At 40.9% G+C, this 20,214-nt stretch overlaps 2 protein-coding genes across 2 annotated transcripts; one reads left to right on the top strand and one right to left on the bottom strand.

Moving 5' to 3' along the window:
* The first annotated feature begins 955 nt into the window (after positions 1-955).
* On the top strand, positions 956-4,716 carry LOC116321010 (ATP synthase subunit beta, mitochondrial). Its single transcript, XM_031740756.2, has 10 exons — positions 956-1,107; positions 1,902-2,075; positions 2,169-2,343; positions 2,516-2,637; positions 2,717-2,901; positions 2,994-3,152; positions 3,338-3,460; positions 3,618-3,830; positions 3,915-4,116; positions 4,251-4,716. The coding sequence occupies exons 1-10, from the start codon at positions 1,005-1,007 to the stop codon at positions 4,346-4,348; spliced, it is 1,554 nt and encodes a 517-aa protein (XP_031596616.1). The 5' UTR covers positions 956-1,004; the 3' UTR covers positions 4,349-4,716.
* Positions 4,717-5,992: 1,276 nt separating this feature from the next.
* LOC116321019 (retinol dehydrogenase 16-like) lies at positions 5,993-19,854 on the bottom strand. Its single transcript, XM_031740764.2, has 5 exons — positions 19,627-19,854; positions 17,504-17,818; positions 6,609-6,867; positions 6,374-6,537; positions 5,993-6,291 (listed from the first exon to the last, which is right to left on the bottom strand). Exons 2-5 carry the CDS (start codon positions 17,814-17,816, stop codon positions 6,068-6,070), a joined length of 960 nt encoding a protein of 319 aa, XP_031596624.1. The 5' UTR covers positions 17,817-17,818; positions 19,627-19,854; the 3' UTR covers positions 5,993-6,067.
* Positions 19,855-20,214: the final 360 nt, after the last annotated feature.

Below are 20,214 nucleotides of genomic sequence, written 5' to 3'. Positions count from 1 at the left end.
GTAGACACTCACTGTGCTTTTACGGCATTGGCAGTGTATATCATGGTCATGCTAAATGGCTTTGTGACATCCACTGATCATTTCAGAAACAGCGGATTGATTAAATGAAAGGTCAGATGCATTTTTCAGGATGCAAGTCAAGTCTTTGCTGTTTATTTTCCTGTTTCTTAAGGACATGACTTTCAACAACAACTGCTGTTACTTCACTGATGAACAGTTTACTCACACCATCAAAATGGAAAACAAAAGATCAATAATGAATGTAAAAAAGGAGTATTATAGTAAAATATTCAACAATATAAAGGGAATATGGGATATTTTAAATTGTATTGTTAAAAACAGTTCTGGACAACAAAATTGTCCTCAATATTTTATTGATAATGGCAATATAAATGTGCAAAATTTAAAAAAGTGGTTTGACAGGAACAAACTAAATCTAAGTCAAACTAAAATCACAATTATAGTTGAATTAACCCTAACCCTATTACTTCAGCACAGTACTTTCCAATTTATGCAGTGAATCTTTAACATTAGTAAGGTAATTTTGATTTACATGTACAATAAAAATAAAGGGCTATTCTGTTCCGTAAAGTCTACCGGCTGTTGCTATAATGTAAACACGGTAAAAGTGTCTTGAGGCAAGCTGTGGCTATTTCTCATTTTAATGAGGGCACTGTCAGTGACCTACAGTAAAAATAAGTTACGTGGATAACGAGTTTCACTAGGGTTTTCATTTAATTTGGCTACCCCACTGATATGTCCAAACCATCCACATTAACTAAACCACAGAATTATAACTGGGATTATAACCTTTTGTTTGGGCGGTCATTTGGTTGAAATAAGACAGCTCTATCGAGGGCAGAATGTCAACTACATGCGCTTAACTACTACGCATGCTCATTGTGGCGTGGTTTACGTTGCGCGCATGCGCAGTTCGTCTAAGCGGTCATACATTATAAAGCCTGAAGTTTCTCTGTCTCTTTCCACCTTCAGCCATTTTGACAATGTTAGGAGCTGTGGGACGCTGCTGCACCGGGGCTTTGCAGGCTCTGAAGCCTGGAGTCCAGCCCTTGAAGGCTCTTGTTGGATCTCCTGCTGTCCTTTCACGTGAGTCCTGCATGCTCGTTGTTTCTGGAAAGGAGACTGTTTAAAGAACAGACGCATTTACGTGGCTGTCAGAAGAGGGCAGGGACCGTGCTAAACTTAGCTGGTGCTAGCAACACGCTGGCTTGCCTGCCGGCGGCTTAGCAGGCCTTAATATTAAAATGTAAATTTTAAATCAGCCGGAGTGTTTCCAAAACATTAAATGAGTACACACGTGTGCAAACGGATCTTTTCATGGTTGCTTCGCATTGTGAAATGAGCAGACTGTATTATTCTTGTGTTATTAGAAATGACCTCTGTAATGACATGAGGCGGTCGGAGACTTGCTGTTAGCATTAGTAGTTGCAGATTAGCAGGGTTAGACAGTCGGTAACACAGTTCACTTTTGTGATACGTGTGGAGGTAATGTAATGCCAAAATAACAAAACTATAAAGTGAAAAACAAAGTTATGTCACTGAGTTTGTGGCCAAGTATGCAGCATTAGCAATGCTAGCTCGGAATCGCTATCCATTCATCTGTCACTGTTGGCGCTGACGCTATTTAGTGGGAGAACTCGCTTATTTGCACTTGATAAAATAAACTGAAATTTTACTGAATTCTGCTTAGTACTGCTGTTTCACTTTCCAGCACTGTTTAAAAACTTATTCGCAGATTAGCCGAAGCCACTTGACATTGAGATGTACCGGGCGGACACACACAAGTACACAAGCCCTTTCCGGTGCTGCTTGCGGCCATAAAGCATAACAAGGTCACAGCTGCAGCACATCTGTATGACACTCTGTGGTTCATGTTCCAGGTAGAGACTATGTCGCACCTGCCGCCGCTGCCAGCACCGCCAACGGACGCATTGTGGCTGTCATTGGTGCCGTTGTCGATGTCCAGTTCGATGAGGGTCTCCCTCCCATTCTCAACGCCCTGGAGGTGGCAGGCCGTGAATCCAGGCTAGTCCTGGAGGTGGCACAGCATCTCGGTGAGCCAGCTGGATTATACTCTTCACCTCCAATACCACTAGCAAATGTTTCTTAGGTGAAACAGACACATTAAAATCACATTCTGTTGTTAGGGGAGAACACAGTGCGTACCATTGCTATGGATGGTACCGAGGGGCTGGTCCGTGGACAGAAGGTTCTGGACACCGGTGCCCCCATCAGAATTCCAGTGGGTCCCGAGACCCTGGGCAGGATTATGAATGTCATTGGGGAGCCTATTGATGAGAGGGGTCCCATCTCCACCAAACAGTAAGTACACTTTGAAAATATCCTGCAGTTCTTTTTTGTATGAGGTTTAAACATGCACAGTCTGAAGCAATAATAAAACCTGTTATAATAGGACATATAGATGCTGTGCTTTAAATGTTAACTGGTGTGTGTTCAGTGATTAAATTACTCTACTTTTTTCCCTTCTTCCCAGGACTGCACCTATTCATGCGGAGGCTCCTGAATTCACTGACATGAGTGTGGAACAGGAGATTCTGGTTACTGGCATTAAGGTTGTGGACCTGCTGGCTCCCTATGCCAAGGGAGGAAAGATCGGTATGAGCCAGAACATGCACGTTTTCTCAGCCTTGACTTTGTTGTGTGGTAAACTAACTTGGTTTTCTCATCTTGACAGGTCTGTTTGGTGGTGCCGGTGTAGGCAAGACTGTGTTGATCATGGAGCTGATCAACAATGTGGCCAAGGCCCATGGTGGTTACTCTGTGTTTGCTGGTGTGGGAGAGCGTACCCGTGAGGGAAATGACTTGTACCATGAAATGATTGAGTCTGGTGTGATCAACCTGAAGGATACGACCTCCAAGGTGAGGAGTGTGGAAAGCAACTTCATAAAGATGCATTTTTATTACAGCACATTCCAAAATGTCTGATTTAACCAAACTCTTGTCCATGCTAGGTGGCACTGGTGTACGGACAGATGAACGAGCCCCCCGGTGCCCGTGCCAGAGTTGCTCTGACTGGATTGACTGTGGCTGAATATTTCCGTGACCAGGAGGGTCAGGATGTGCTGCTCTTCATTGACAACATCTTCCGCTTCACACAGGCTGGCTCTGAGGTCTGTGCAATTTGATTTAAACAAAAGATTTCCTTAAAAATGAAGATTTACAACTCCTCTAGCTACACCACACATCCAATGTAAAGATTCTCATTTCAAAAGTTATTTTGTTTTTCCCCTCTTCCTCCTTCACATACACTGATTGTGTCAAACTGCACTCTTGATAACTTCACCTTCTCTCTCAGGTGTCTGCTCTGCTGGGTCGTATTCCCTCTGCTGTGGGTTACCAGCCCACTCTGGCCACTGACATGGGTACCATGCAGGAGAGAATCACCACCACCAAGAAGGGTTCAATCACATCTGTGCAGGTGAGGTTTGAGGAGTGCTGAGTCTGCATTTTATAAATCAAAAATGTATTTACTTTGCCATAAGCTGGAAACTATCTTACTGACAGTAAGGAATAAATCCTGGTTTTAAAGGGTAACCTAGGACTTCCAAAAATGTTAACAAGTCCTGTGTTTCCAGGCCATTTATGTGCCTGCTGATGATTTGACTGACCCTGCCCCTGCCACCACCTTTGCTCACTTGGATGCCACCACTGTGTTGTCCCGTGCCATCGCTGAGCTGGGCATCTACCCTGCTGTTGACCCCCTGGACTCAACTTCCCGTATCATGGACCCCAACATTGTTGGAGCCGAGCACTATGATGTTGCTCGTGGTGTGCAGAAAATCCTCCAGGTTTGCAGCTTTATTGGTACCATCAGAATTAACATGACAACAGTCAGTGCTTCAAACAAACTAGGCTACTTTCTTCTTCTGTAGGACTACAAATCACTACAGGATATTATTGCCATCCTGGGTATGGATGAGTTGTCTGAGGAGGATAAGCTGACTGTGGCTCGTGCCCGTAAGATCCAGCGTTTCCTGTCTCAGCCCTTCCAAGTGGCCGAGGTCTTCACTGGCCACTTGGGCAAGCTGGTGCCCCTCAAGGAAACCATCAAGGGCTTCAAGAGCATCCTTGGTGGTAAGTTTGATTGTCCCTTTTTTTTTTTTTTTTTTTTTTTTTTTTTTTTTTTTTTTTTGTTATGGCTTGTGATCCTCAACTTCCTCAGCTCTGTTTATAATTAAATTGTCTTTTTTGTTGTCATTTCCTTTCAGGTGAGTATGATGCTCTGCCCGAGCAAGCCTTCTACATGGTCGGTCCAATTGAGGAGGTGGTTCAGAAAGCTGAGAAACTGGCTGAGGAGCACTCATAAACATCCAGACAACCTAACTGAAGGGAAGAGAGAAAAGTAGAAGCAGAGAGGCCCTGTGGTTAGGAGCACTTGGTTTGTAAAACATGTCAAAATGCAAATGTACCTGTCTTGTCATCCTGAAAAAGTTCTATTTAATGTTTCCAGTGAAAGATGGAATAAAACAGTCTTTACATAAAACTCATTGTTAACTGCATATTTTCTCAATGGTTATACATGTAGTGGAAAATCTTGTTCCTGGTAAAGGAGTTACAGAAATTGCTGTCCTTCTCTACTTTGACCACAAGATGGCGTTCTGGAGCTGCTATGTTAAGCTATTAACTGTGCTGCAGCTTGTCACATGCTGAAATAAAACAGTTGAACAATTCTGACATTCTGCAGTTGTTTACTTGGTCAAAGTAGTCAAGACTTCTGAAATTGTACGTTTATATGTACAAAATAAATCAACATGCACCAATTTACATGCTTTTCAAAAATGTACAGCACAGTTTTATTGATCCTCAAAAATAAATTAGGTTATTGTGGCTAAAATCTATTTAACGCTTGAATTGGGGATTAAAAAAAAAAAAAGTTAAAAAATGGTATGAAATCAAATCTCTTCTAAAGACAGTTGACTGTCATGCAGACATACCAGCATTGACAGATGCAGCCAGTTTGACAAAGACTAAAACTAAATATTGAAACCTGATGTTCCAGCAATAATTTCATTTTAACGTAGTTTAATTCAGTGTTTCAAGCTTTTCACAGAAGCGTTATACAAATAACCACTCTAGATCTCAAACTGCTGTCAGAAGCCAGGAGATGTTAATGACATATATAGAGAGAGATCTCCCTCTCTCTCTCTCTCTCTCTCTCTCCCTCCCTATATATATATATATCTCTGAAAGATAGCAAGGACTATAGGAATAAACAAAGTGTGAAAGTACTGCCTAAATACAGAGTTTTGGCTCTAAATCTGGTTTTATTAGAAAACACTAATGGCATTACTGCCTACAGGAGCAATGACAGAATATAAAAGCTTATTGTCTTAAGGTTTCATATAGGAAAGAATGTTAGTGCCACTGGTGACAAAAATACTATGAATTTAAACAGTTTGACTCCTCGTCTAGATAGGAGTCATGAAACGGAATGAACCTTGCAACCTCGTGTCCACTGGGTCAGTGACTCCCTCCAAGGTAAGATTAGCACTGCATCCTAAAAAACAAGATTTGACCTTTTCCATGTCTTTTGGACATACAGTTCTATTTTTTTTTATCTGTGCAGCTAACTCTACCAATAACTATAAACATTTTGCTTTTTAACTTAAGAAGTTAAAACCCTGCAGTTGACATTGCAGTCCTGTTTTGGTACTGCAAAAGAAGGGATCCATTTAAAGGGGAATTTCTACTATTTGAAGTGTAGCAACAACACGCTCCTGCTCGCCGTGTACTTTGAAACCAAGTGTGAACTGGACTCGGTTTTTTTATTGGTCTTTCTTAACCTTTCCCACATGCCTATCATTAATGTCATGGACACTAGTCTGAACAGATGAAAAGACCTATCTATCTGTAGATAAGATGGCCTTGAAAATGCCTTTGTGAAAAAGGTACAAAGGTTCCTTTTTGAGAAAGTAATATGACAAGTAATGAGAACAGATTGAAAGACAAAGCCCTTCTGAAATCAGTTTAATTTACTGATGCATGAGATGTACATACAGAGAGAATGCCTTTATTACATACAAAGTTATTCTATCTGCTTGGCGATGGGAATGGCTTCCAGCTTCAGGATGTAATCACTGACGCAGGTTGGCATGTAGGATAGTGGGAGCCAGAAGAACTTGGCGTCCCAGCCCGGGGAGTAGCGAGTGCGAGGCCGAACAGCAGCCACAGCATGTTCCATGCAGCTGACCACCTTCATCAAGTCTGCATCACTCATCTTGGCAACTTTGTCAGTTAAGGTTGTTAACGCTAAAAGGGGCAAATAAATGAAACAAGAACAAATAATCAGTTGAGGACAAAAATAATGGAAGAAGTAGTGATCCACACATACCCTTCTGTAGGTATGCCGTTCCATAATCATCTCGGATCTCCTGTGGAAGTTTGTCCCAGATCATTTTAATGTTTTTGCTCAGGATAGCACTGTTGGTCACATTTGTCTTGAAGAAGCCTGGCTCAATGCAGAGGACTTTCACACCAAAAGGTGCCATATTTAACCTAAGAAGGACACTTCATCAACCCAGGAAATCTTTGTATTATCATACCAGTATTTTATGAGTTCTCCTTACCTGAGGCTGTCATTGAATGCTTCAACACCATACTTTGAGACAGTATATGGGCCCCCAACAGGACTGATCCTTCCAAACACACTGGCGACGTTCACCACCCTTCCCCTTGCCTTTTTTATGAGCGGTAGGACGCTTAGGGTCACACCAATCACCCCATTCAGGTTCACATCCAGCATGGGTTTGTAGTCATTGAGGGTCAGCCAGTCACATGGGGCACTGGGAGTGGAGACGCCGGCATTGTTCACTACAGCCCACAGACCTAAAATAATGAAAAAGAGCACATCCAGTCTACTGAAATTCATCTGTTCTTGACCAGTAATGTTTTATGTGCACTAGCAACAGTAGTTGATCAATATTTAAATTTAATTTAAACTCAAAGCGAAATTATTCAGAATCAGAGAGACTTTATTTTTCCCCAAGGGACAAATTCTGCTCAAGTCCAGGTCCATATTTTTATTCCTAAACTCTAGTAGAGTCGGGTTGCATGACACAGTTTAGAACTAGAAAAAATTGCATTTCCTGCGAAAATGCAGTGTGAATGCCGTGTAGTGGAATCTGAAAACAGCAGAAGAAGGAGAACTATCTGCTGAAAACACTGTGTAGAAGCTGAACTGTTTGCTGAAAACTGCTTTATTTGAAAGACTACACTGAAGAGTGTGAAGAAAGCAGGGAGAGTGCAAGGAGGGAAGATGTACAGCAAATGTCACATGTAGGATTCAAACCTTTGCCACCGGATCTCACGGCGGCTGTTTATCCCACTGCACCAAAGCAGTTCTGGTCTCAAACAAGGATATGATGAGAGAAAAAATGGGCACTGTGTAGAAGAAGCTAAATTGTGCTGAAAAGAGGTGAAGAAGCTAAATGTTCAGCAAAAAAGAGATTAAGAACCTGAAAATTGTGCTGAAAAGAGGTGAAAAGTCTGATAATTGTGCTGAAAAGAGCAGAAGAGGCTGAAATTTGTGGTAAAAAGAGGTGAAAAAGTTGAACATTGTGCTGAAAAGAGCAGACGAGGCTGAAAATTGTGCTGAAAAGAGTTAAAACAGTTGAACTGTTAACTGTTGCCATAAGCGGGATGTGAACCCGGCCCTCCTGCTCTGAGGACGGCTGCTCATCTCACTGAGCTAAAACACAGCTCACTCCGGCGGGCAAAATCAGTGATCATAATAATCGGCTATGTACCACAGGCCTTCAAACTGGCTGTAGTTAAACCTTTACTTAAAAAGCCATCTCTAGACCCAGCTGTCTTAGCTAATTATAGGCCAATCTCCAACCTTCCTTTCATATCAAAAATCCTTGAAAGAGTAGTTGTCAAACAGCTAACAGATCATCTGCAGAGGAATGGCTTATTTGAAGAGTTTCAGTCAGGTTTCAGAGCTCATCACAGCACAGAAACAGCTTTAGTGAAGGTTACAAATGATCTTCTTATGGCCTCTGACAGTGGACTCATCTCTGTGCTTGTCCTGCTAGACCTCAGTGCTGCGTTCGATACTGTCGACCATAATATCCTATTAGAGCGATTAGAACATGCTGTAGGTATTAAAGGTACTGCACTGCAGTGGTTTGTATCATATCTATCTAATAGACTCCAGTTTGTGCATGTAAATGGAGAGTCCTCTTCACCCACTAAGGTCAATTATGGAATTCCACAGGCTTCCTTTAGGCAGCATCATTAGAAGACATAGCATAAATTTTCACTGCTATGCAGATGACACGCAGCTCTATCTATCCATAAAGCCAGGTAACACACACCAATTAGTTAAACTGCAGGAATGTCTTAAAGACATAAAGACCTGGATGGCCGCTAACTTTCTGCTTCTTAATTCAGATAAAACTGAGGTTATTGTACTCGGCCCTGAAAACCTTAGAAATATGGTATCTAACCAGATTCTTACTCTGGATGGCATTACCTTGGCCTCCAGTAACACTGTGAGGAACCTTGGAGTCATTTTTGACCAGGACATGTCCTTTAACGCACATATTAAACAAATATGTAAGACTGCTTTCTTCCATTTGCGCAACATCTCTAAAATTAGAAATATCCTGTCTCAGAGTGATGCTGAAAAACTAGTTCATGCCTTCATTACTTCCAGGCTGGACTACTGTAATTCTTTATTATCAGGATGTCCTAAAACTCCCTGAAAAGTCTTCAGCTAATCCAAAATGCTGCAGCAAGGGTACTGACAGGGACTAGGAGAGAGAACATATTTCTCCTGTTTTGGCTTCCTTCATTGGCTTCCTGTTAAATCCAGAATTGAATTCAAAATCCTGCTCCTCACATACAAGGTCTTAAATAATCAGGCCCCATCTTATCTTAATGACCTTGTGGTACCATATCACCCTAATAGAGCACTTCGCTCTCGCTCTGCAGGCCTACTTGTTGTTCCTAGAGTATTTAAAAGTAGAATGGGAGGAGAGCCTTCAGTTTTCAGGCCCCTCTTCTGTGGAACCAGCTTCCAGTTTGGATTCGGGAGACAGACACTATCTCTACTTTCAAGATTAGGCTTAAAACTTTCCTTTTGCTAAAGCATATAGTTAGGGCTGGACCAGGTGACCCTGAATCCTCCCTTAGTTATGCTGCAATAGACGTGAGGCTGCCGGGATTCCCATGATGCATTGAGTTTTTCCTTTCCAGCCACTCACTATGTGTTAATAGACCTCTCTGCATCGAATCATATCTGTTATTAATTTCTGTCTCTCTTCCACAGCATGTCTTTCATCCTGTTTTCCTTCTTCACCCCAACCGGTCGCAGCAGATGGCCCCGCCCTCCCTGAGCCTGGTTCTGCCGGAGGTTTCTTCCTGTTAAAGGGAGTTTTTCCTTCCCACTGTCGCCAAAGTGCTTGCTCATAGGGGTCATATGATATGATTGTTGGGGTTTTCTCTGTATTTATTATTGTGCGATCTATTGTACAATATAAAGCGCCTTGAGGCGACTTTTGTTGTGATTTGGCGCTATATAAATAAAATTGAATTGAATTGAATTGAATTGATCACACTTGCAATGTGGTCCATTGATTTCAATGGGCCAAAAAAATTGCAAAAAAAATAATAATAATGGATTGCATTTATATAGCGCTTTTCGGGACCCCTCAAAGCGCTTTACAATACCACTATTCATTCACACACCAGTGAAGGTAAGCTACAGTTGTAGCCACAGCTGCCCCGGTGAAGATTGACAGAGGCGAGGCTGCCATATCGCATCATCGGCCCCTCTGGCCAACACCAGTAGGCGGTAGGTGAAGTGTCTTGCCCAAGGACACAATGACCGAGACTGTCCGAGCCAGGGCTTGAACCAGCAACCTTCTGATTACAGGACGAACACCCAAGTCTTGAGCCACGATCGCCCTCAAAAAAGCTGAATATCTCAAAAAGTATAAGAGCTATGAGCACCAAAAGACATAGCAGGGATTAGCAGAAAGAGCAGAACAGTTTAAAGTTCGAATGGTGAAAATTGGATGAAAACTGAGGGAGTAGTTAAGCGGCAAAGAAATTGGCAACTAGAATAATAACTAGAAAAATTTGCATTTCCTGCGAAAATGCTGTGTGGATGCCTTAACGCTGAAGTTGCCTGCTGAAAAAGCTGAAAAAGTTGAAAACTTGCAAAAAGTTATATGGCGGTGAAGAAACTGAAAATTCTGCTGAAAACAGGTGAAGAAGCAGAATTTTTTTGCTGAAAGGTGGTGAAAAGCCAAAAATTCTACTGAAAGGGGTAAAGACAGAGAAATTTTTGCTGAAAAGTGGTGAAAAAAAAAATGTTGCCCTGAGCAGGACTCGAATCTGGCCCTCCTAGTCTCAAGGCGGCTACTCATCTCACTGAGCCAAAGTCACTCTCAATGGGTCAAACTCATTCTCACAAAGAAGAGGTGGAGAGACGGACAATTCTGCTGAAATGAGCAGAAGCTGCTGAGAATTGTGCTGATAAGAGGAGAAAAGGCTGAAAATTTTGCAGAAAAGAGGTGAATCAGCAGAATTTCTACTGAAAAGAGGGAAAGAAGCAGAAAGTTGCGCTGAAAAGAGATGAATCAGCAGAATTTCTGCTCAAAAGAGTTTTTTCTGAAAACAGCTGAGATTTGTGCTAATAAGAGGTGAAAAGGCTGAAAATTTTGCAGAAGAGGTGAATAAGCAGAATTTGGGCTGAAAAGAGGTGAAAATTCTGCTGAAAAGAGTTCAATCAGCAGAATTTCTGTTGAAAAGAGTTCTGCAGAACTCTTCAGAATTCTGCTGAAAATATATTATTGCTGAAAATAGCTGAAAAAGCTGGGATTTGTGCTGAAAAGTGGTAAAAAAAACTGAAAATTTTGCTGAAAAGGGGTGAAAAAGCTGAAATTTCTGTTGAAAAGAGTTAAAAAAAAAGTTTAACTGTTAACTGAAGAAATGTTGCCATAAGCGGGATTTGAACCCGGGCCTCCCAGTCTGAGAACGGCTGCTCATCTCACTGGGCTAAAACACAGCTCAAACCGGCAAGGAAAACTAGTGACGCCACTGATAATATGGCAGAAATGGGCAAAAAATATTGCAAAAAATATTCAATATCTCAAAAAGTATAGAAGTTATGAGCACCAAAAGTCATAGCAGGAAAGAGCAGAATTTTTTAAGATTTGAACGGTGAAAATAGCACAAAAACTGAGGGAGTAGTTAAGCGCCAAAAAACGTACGGAAACAACCAGAATAATAAAGTATAAGAAAGAACTAGAAAAATTTGCATTTCCTGCGAAAATGCTGTGTGGATGCCTTAACGCTGAAGCTGTCTGCTGAAAAGCTGAAAAAGATGAAAAGTTGCAAAAAGTTGTATGGTGGTGGAAAAAAAAAATGTCGCCCTGAGCTGGATTCGAACCTGGCCTGGCCAGGATCAAGGCAGCTATTCATCTCACTAACCCAAACTTATTCTCACAAAGAAGAGGTGGACAGACTGACATTTCTGCTGAAATCAGCAGAAGCTGCTGAGAATTGTGCTGATAAGAGGTGAAAAGGCTGAAAATTTTGCAGAAAAGTAGTAAATCAGCAGAATTTCTGCAAAAAGAGGGAAAGAAGCAGAACGTTGCGCTGAAAAGAGGTGAATGAGCAGAATTTCTGCTGAAAAGAGGCAGAACAACCTGGTTCTGCTCAAATTCACCAATCAGAGGTACTGCCTCTGTCTGCTTCATCAGGCTGTGTACTTGTCTGTATTTCTGCCATGGAGCGTTAAGAAGAATCTGAGGTCCATATTAGAAAAACTGCTAAAATGGGGTGAAAAAAAATGACAATTTTGCTGAAAAGGGGTGAAGAAGCTAAAGTATACCAAATCAAAGTATTTGTGGCAAAACATAGTATTTCTGCCATATTGTGGTATTTGTGCCACAAAAGTTACTACATTACAACATGAATACGGATTAAAGATGAAAGAAACTGGCAACAAATTCCTCCACTACAAACCAGTCTGATACCACTTCTTTGCAGTGTTCACGTTTACTAAGGCACTACCCAAAAGGCGCCACAAGAGGGCACTCCAACACAAGAGATGACCTATGTACACTGATGCACTTAGTAACAGTCAGCCTCCTACTTAGCCATTACGTAATACAGCGATATTAGAGTGTACAAATTCACATAAATTTGCAGGGGGAACAAACAAAGCAGGAACAAGCCCAAAACAATAAAATAACTGGGCTGCCATAGCTATCGCTAACTAGCACATACGCTAAAGGTAACAAAAACCAATACCAACCAATGTTTTTGCAGAAACACTGTAATTTCATTCAAATACTATGAAATAGCAGTAATACTATGATTTGGCAGAAATACTATGTTTCAGTACAAATACTATGACAAAGCAGAAATACTATGACTTAGAAGTAATACTATAACAAAAGGGATTCCTCAAAATTACTATGAAATTGCAGTAATTCTATGATTTGGCAGAAATACTATACTTCGTACAAATACAGTGCTTTGGTACAAATACTATATTTTGATTTGAATACTATGATTTGGCACGAGTAGTATGATTTAGTATGAATACTACGAATTGGCAGAAATACTGTGACTTAGTAGTAATACTATAACATAACAGATATACTGTGATGTTGCAGACATAGTATGTTTTTGCACTACTCATTTGTAGTGAAAAAAAACATGTGGACTAAGGTGGGATTGAACCCACGACCTTTGAGCTGCAGAGCCGTGTCATTACTGATTGCGCCACCTGGAAAGGGGGCGGGCGTCTAAAACACAGAGAATTGAGGAGTCAGAATTAGATCGCGGTGAGAGGCGAAAAACGCTGTTTTTTGGAGTTACAAAACGTCGTGTAACTCAAAAACTAGGAGGGCTAGTGGCATAATTCTTGTACTGGGTGAATCAACGGACTTTGGTGTACTTTGACTGCTATTTTCATTGCTCTTTGTACCTCCATCGCGGAGATATGACGAGAGAAGAAACGGCTTCATTTTCGGAGTTTGAAAACTGAGAGGAGGACAGATTTCCACCCCTCAAACAAACGTAATTCATTGCTCAACGATAAGATAATTGTAAAAACTGCTTCCACTGTGAGTGTCAGCAGTGTCTGAAGATATATTGGCACAAGCCTCATGTCCTAACTTTGCTTTATTAAGGAGATATGGCGATTTGAAAATGCCTCCCGTTACAGAATTTCAGCTCTGAATTTCAAAACCTCCCCATAGACTTTGAATGGGGAGTTAACAGACCTTGTGTCACTTCGAGGCAAATTGCGAAAAAACGGTAAATCTCACAATAAAGATAGTGACATTGTCTGAAAGCCAGCAACAATACCTACGTTTTGATGTATAATTTGTGGGGGTTGAGTGAAAATTGAGCGAGTAGCAAGAAGTTGTTCGGACATGAAGAGAAACTTCAGAACAGACCAGCACACACTCTGAGTTAATTGCATAGCAACCATAGCAACGCATGTATTTTCTGAAAAATCACAATTTTGGAACTGAAAACTTAAAGAGGTATAAAATTAAAACGGTAGAAGATCTGAAAAAGCTGAATCACACAGGAATAGCCCAATAATCTGAGAACATTTTAAAGTTTGAATGGAGTTTCTGGGTGAAAGTATGAGGAAGTAGTTACGTTTCAAAAACAAGCAAGTTTTAGCAGAATTGTGGAAGTTTTCCATTCATTTCAATGGGACAAATTAAAGGAAAAAAGTGTAATATTTTAAAAAGTATAATAGTAATAAACACCAAAAGTCATAGCTGGAATTAGCAGAAAGAGCAGAACAGTTTAGAGTTTGAACGGAGAAAATCGGCTGAAAACTGAGGAAGTAGTTAAGTGCCGAAAAACGGGGGAGCAACTTGAAGAATAAAGTTTAAAGAGAAACAGGAACTCAATAGTGTGAATGCCTCACGGAATTCACACAATAAACTCTGCTTATCTCATGATGGTTCTTATCTGTGTGTCTGTAAAAGCAAACTCGGTCTCCTCCTCCTATAAGACCCTCCTATCATTAGCTTTCTTCTGACTGGCTGCCTGGGATGACCATATTATGCTTCCAAGGAGCCAGACATTCTTTTTAATAGTTGAGCAATAGTTCTGCAGGCTTTCTGGAGGTCTTTAAATGTTTTTCTTTGGACATTTGAACCCCAAAGGGACCACAGAGAGTCCTGCGCAGTATCTTAGGACTGTGCTCTTCTGGACAGAGGTCTCGGATTTTATTCCTGGGACCTCCTGGAGCCACTCACCTAGCTTGGGAGTCACTGCACCAAGTGCTCCGATTACCACTGGGACCGTTGTTACCTTCACCTTCCACATCCTCTGGAGTTCATAGTAGCATTCCCACAGCGCCCTGTTACCATCCCTTCCCCATTTCTCATTGTAGATACATATTGAAGACATCAAATATATGAAGCAAGATATATGGAATAATGTGGCAAAGAGAAAATTGATAAATAACTCTAAATTTCTAAATTGATAAATAACTCTAAATTAAATTTCAAAACCTACTTTTTAACTACTGATTTTATCTACTGTTCTGATTTTATCTACTGTTTTGATATTTGATTTTATATACTGTTTTGTTTGTTTGTTTGTTTGCTTGTTTTAATCAAATTTAAATCATGCTTTTTATTTGTTTTTGTTTTTAATGTCTCTGTAAAGCACTTTGAATCACCTTGTTGTTGAATTGTGCTATATAAATAAACTTGCCTTGCCTTGCCTAAATATGTCTTATATTGCAGATCCCTGAAAGTAGCCACTCTTTGCTACTTTCGGTAAACCGTTGGCCTTTTCTCAGTGAGCTTCATGATGTGGTCACCTGAAATGGTTTTCACGTCACAGGTGTGCCTTGTCAGGGTTCATTTGTGGAATTTCTTGCTTTCTTAATGGGGTTGGGACCATCAGTTGTGTTGGTCAGGTTGGTACACTGCTGACAGCCCTATTTGACAACCGTTAAAATTCATTTTATGGCAAGAACTAATCAGCTAATTAACGAGAAATGAAAGTGCATCATTACTTTAAGGACCGAAGGTCAGTCAGAAAATTGCAAAAACTTTGAATGTGTCCCCAAATGCAGTCGCAAAAAACATCAAGGGTTACAGCGAAACTGGCTTATATGAGGAAAGGAAAGGGAGACCAAGAGTCACCTCTGCTGCTGAGGATAAATTCATCCGAGTCACCAGCCTCAGAAATCACAAGTTAACAGCACCTCAGATTAGAGCCCAAATAAATGCCACACAGAGTTCCAGTAGCAGACACATCTCTACATCAACTGTTCAGAGGAGACTGTGCAAATCAGGCCTTTATGGTCAAATAGCTGCTAAGAAACCACGACTAAGAAAAAGCAACAAGCAGAAGAGATTTGTTTTGGCCAAGAAACACAAGGAGTGGACAGTAGACCCGTGGAAATCTGTGCTTTGGTCTGGTGAATCCAAATTTGAGATCTTTGGTTCCTTTGGTCTTTGTGCAAGAAAAGAAAAGGTCTCTACATGCATAGTTCTCACTGTGAAGCACGGAGGAGGAGGTGTGATGGTGTGGGGGTGCTTTACTGGTGACACCGTTGGGGATTTATTCAAAATTGAAAGCACATTGAATCAGCATGACTACCACAGCATCCTGTGGAATGAGATGGACTGCAGAGTGAAGACAAAAGGGCCAATGAGTGCTCAGCATCTCTAGGAACTCCTTCAGGAATGCTGGAAAACCATTTCAGGTGACGACCTCATGAAGCTCATCGAGAGAATGCCAAGAGTGTGCAAAGGAGTAATCAAAGCAAAGGGTGGATATTTTGAAGAATCAAAAAACGAAAACATGTTTTGAGTTATTTCACACTTTTGTCTTTACTACATAATTCCATATGTGTTCATTCAGAGTTTTGATGCCTTCAGTGAGAAGCTACAATGTAAATAGTCATGAAACTGGAGAAAAAACATTAAATGAGATCTTGTATCTGAGCAGCAGGATTTTAAAATCGTTCTGAATTTAACAGGGAGCCAATGAAGAGACGCCAATATAGGAGAAATCTGCTCTCTCTTTCTAGTCCCCATCAGGACTCTTGCTGCAGCATTTTGGATTAACTGAAGGCTTTTCAGGGAGTTTTTAGTACATCCTGATAATATTGAATTACAGTAGTCCAGCCTAGAAGTAATAAATGCATGAACTAGTTTTTCAGTGTCACTCTGAGACAGGATATTTCTAATTTTAGAGATGTTGCACAAATGGAAGAAAGCAGTCTTACATATTTGTTTAATATGTGCGTTGAAGGACATATCGTGGTCAAAAATGACTCCAAGGTTCCTCACAGTGTTACTGGAGGTCAAGGTAATGCCATAAAATTAGATGTCATCCAGGTCTTTATGCCTTTAAGATATTCCTGCAGTTTAACTAATTGGTGTGCTTATCTTGCTTCATGATAGATACTGTAGCACAATACCTTTAATACATACAGCATGTTTTAATCACTGTAATAAAATATTATGGTTAACAGGCCTAACGGGACAAGCACAGAGATGAATCTGCTGCCAGAGGCCAAGAGAAGATCGTTTGTAACCCTCCCTAAAGATGTTTCTGTGCTGTGATGATCTCTGAATCTTCACTGAGATTCTTCAAATGAGGCCTAGATTAACAGATTTATGGCTAACACTTTATCCCTTGACATTTTAGGACTAAAATAACTGCTTATCTTTAACAATAACTAACCTTGCAACTCTTCAGAGGTCTGCACAATATTGTCACATAATAAAATTAGGAATTAAATTAAAAAAATTCTAACTGGGATGTTTGATCTTGGAACAAGCTTTTTAACTAGTTGTTTAGTCCTATGTACCCACATCATCCATCATTTGCGCTTCCTGTCATATGGAGTGTAACTAGCAGAGTTTCAGTGATGCTCAGTGGAGTCCTTTATTTACATTTGGGTCACACATAAATACCTGCTTCCTAGCCTGGTTGTACTTGGTATAGTCTGTTTCTGCCTCAAGTGCTGAAACATATTTGTTGCTTCCACCTTCAAGCAAGAAAGGGTTTTTTTTTGCATATTTTGCAAAGTACTTTATTGGAGGTTGTTGAAGCAGCTCTCTTTTAGGTATTCAAATTGTTGCTGACACAGATGCCTGGGCTTGCGTCACGGGTGCACATACTAAGGAAAGTTGACATGTGGCATTGCTATTAGAGTGATATCAAGCTATTACATTTTTATATCACTTAAAAATGTTTTCAGGTATTATTGCAGAAGGCATGATAAGGCACAGTCCTACCAGGAAATATACAGCTAGTGAGACCTCTGTAATTTTCAACCATTTATTTATTTTTTGCCAGTTGGCATAAAGAAAAAGAACATCCTATAGACTTACTTGGTCTTAATGGTGCTATTGAAAGTCAGAGGTCACAAACATAAACAGCACTCAAACTCTGGGGTAACAGCTATTTAAATGAAGTGCAGATATTTCCACCAAATAAAACTTACCACGTGCCCCAACTGTATCCTTGATCATCGCCGCAACTTTGTCAATGCTTTCCTGAGAACTAACATCCAGATGAGTTGTGATCAGGTTGCTGGAGCAGGACTTCTTCAGATCCTCTTCTCCTTTCTCAGTGAAACACGAGGCAATCACTCGAAAGCCCTGCTTGTCGAGATGCCGGGCCAGAAGATTCCCAAAGCCGCTGTCGCAGCCTGTGATGTACACATACTTGCTGTTTTTGTCAGAGACCCTGGGGAGCTCTCTGATCCAACGGTACAGGTAGTAGAGAACCACCAGGCCCAGAAGGTACAGGTACATGACTAGAAGGACAAAGGAACGTATGTTTACTCGTTACTGGCTGGCTACTGCCACGTGACAACACTGTTGTTCTAAACCCATTAGCAGGACCGGTATCTGCTCCTTTGTGCAAGGAGGAGCAGGAGCACTGCCAGATCCTTACAAAATGACCTCCAGCAGTGGCCTGCTGGAGGTCATTTTGTCTCTGAGCAAACAATCAGAAACAGACTTGATGAGGGTGGCCTGAGGGTCCAACGTCCTCTAGCAGACTCAAGTTAGTGTTTAATTTGAGCTCTTTTAAGTGGTTTGTTTGTACTGACTTAGAAATGCATACTGAAGTGAAATATCTTAATCACGTGTTTTAATCATAGTGTAAAATTTCACATTTCCAGAACATTTGTTTGAATTTTGGTGTTCTTCCTGTGTATGTTTGGTGTTCTTGAGGTCAGTCATTGCAAACAAGGCCTGTGCAGGTGTACACCCAGTATGAACCCATTTCACCTCATACAGTTCAAAATGGGAGAACAGCTAAATTAAATGTGCTAATTATAACTGCCATCTAAATGAACTTTTGCTAGTAACAGAGGGCAAAAAAAGACTACTGTAAAGTTAGGCTTGGTTGTACTTAATAACATGATATTAATAATCATGATTAAACCTATTAAACTTATTAAAGCTTATTACTTTGAGTTGAGCCAAAGTAGGTGACATGGATTCAAAATGGTTTATGCTAGAGGTCTGTGTCCCCTCATTAAATTAAGCTAAACTAAACTTATTTAAAGAATTCCCGGTGTTCCAGGCTAACTGGTTTTCATGTTGAGTGATAAGTTTTGTTTACATAATTCACTGTCTTGTTCCACATGTTGCATCGGCAGATTCATCATTTTAATTATTAATATTTTGTTTCCAGCAGGGTGGTAAGTAAATGCTGTTTATTTCAGCATACAACTATTCAATTCAGTTCAATTCAATTTTTTAGTATAGCTCCAACAAGAGCTGCCCCAAGGCGCTTTATATTGTACAGTAAGGGCAAATACTTGGTGGCAGTGGGAAGAAAAAACTCCCTTTTAACAGGAAGAAACCTCCAACACTGGGAGGGGCGGGCCATCTGCAGTCACAGTTACCAGTTTATAGAAGTGCATGTCTGTGACAATACATTATAAAACATTACGTGGTTAAAAAATAAATGCATTTCATTAATTAAACTCGTAATTGTACGGTGTAGCGTATAATTGTAGTGTCTTTATCTTACAATATAAAGCGCCTAGAGGCAACTGTTGTGAATTGGCGCTATATAAATAAAACTGAATTGAATTGGATATCTCAATATAAAGTTCCCAGGGAGCCTCCCCCACTTAATGCACTATGGAGCCAACCAAATCAGTGCCTTCAGTGCCAAATCAGTGTTCATTATTTGTAATTTTAAATTTAAAAAACAAACAAACTCAGTGACGATGTTCGGTCGTCTAAAGTTGATGAAACTTGCAGCTAAATGCACTTCATTTAAAGTCCGCCTCTAAAATGTTCACAGATGTGACCAATTTACGACTACAAACTTCTGGAGCTTGTTTTTTGACTGGTTGAAGTAGTTGACATGGAATCCAGCTAACCTGGAAGATGGGACTTAGACGCTTCTTTGCTCAATGTGACAGCAGAACAAAGCTATGGGGTCATATGGAAGCGAGTTCAAAGTACATTAACCCGAAGTTTCTTAACCCTTTTAAAACAAATCTAAAAGCGTCCACCAAACGTACTGAAAATGTAACACTATTCATCTACTCAGTTACTGACTTATGCCAGTAATGTGCTGTCAGTTCACGGGATTTCTTACCTGATCCGTAGAAGGTTTCACCAACTGTTCGTGCCAAGGTCCGTATCCCCAACAGAGTTTGTTACCCCTGCGTCGGGAGCGCGCACAGGGAGACACAGGCCAGGCGACAGGGAGAGCGGATCCAGGCTGTGTCCCAATTCAGGGTCTGCACGCTTGAAGTACGCGCACTACGCGTACTACGTACGGTGCGTACTATAAGTACGAGAAGTGCGGAAGTGAGAGGCTTGTGAAATGGGACGGTGGCCGTTTATCAATGCCCAAGTACGCGAGTACGTACTCGCGTTCTCGGTGAGTACGTACCCGCCGAGAACGCACGGGAGTACGTACCTGCCGAGAACGCGAGCACGGACTCGTCGGCCGTTTCTCAATTCTCAAGTACGCGAGCACGGACTCGTGATTTGTACAGTCGGAACACCTGCGTACGTGATGATGTCACAGGTCCGGAGTTTTTACTGCCGTCCCCTCTTAATTTAACTGTGAGTAACATGTTATGAAGCTTAACTTTAATCACAGCCAAACCGATTTACTCAGGAACAAATAAAACACTGAAATAAACCAAACATTAACATTTAGAAGTGATCTAAGTGA

This window comes from Oreochromis aureus, linkage group 23 (assembly GCF_013358895.1).
Source record: "Oreochromis aureus strain Israel breed Guangdong linkage group 23, ZZ_aureus, whole genome shotgun sequence".
Classification (NCBI taxonomy): Eukaryota; Metazoa; Chordata; class Actinopteri; order Cichliformes; family Cichlidae; genus Oreochromis; species Oreochromis aureus.
The sequence above is the reverse complement of the archived record's forward strand: the minus strand, read 5'-3'. Positions and strand labels throughout refer to the sequence as shown.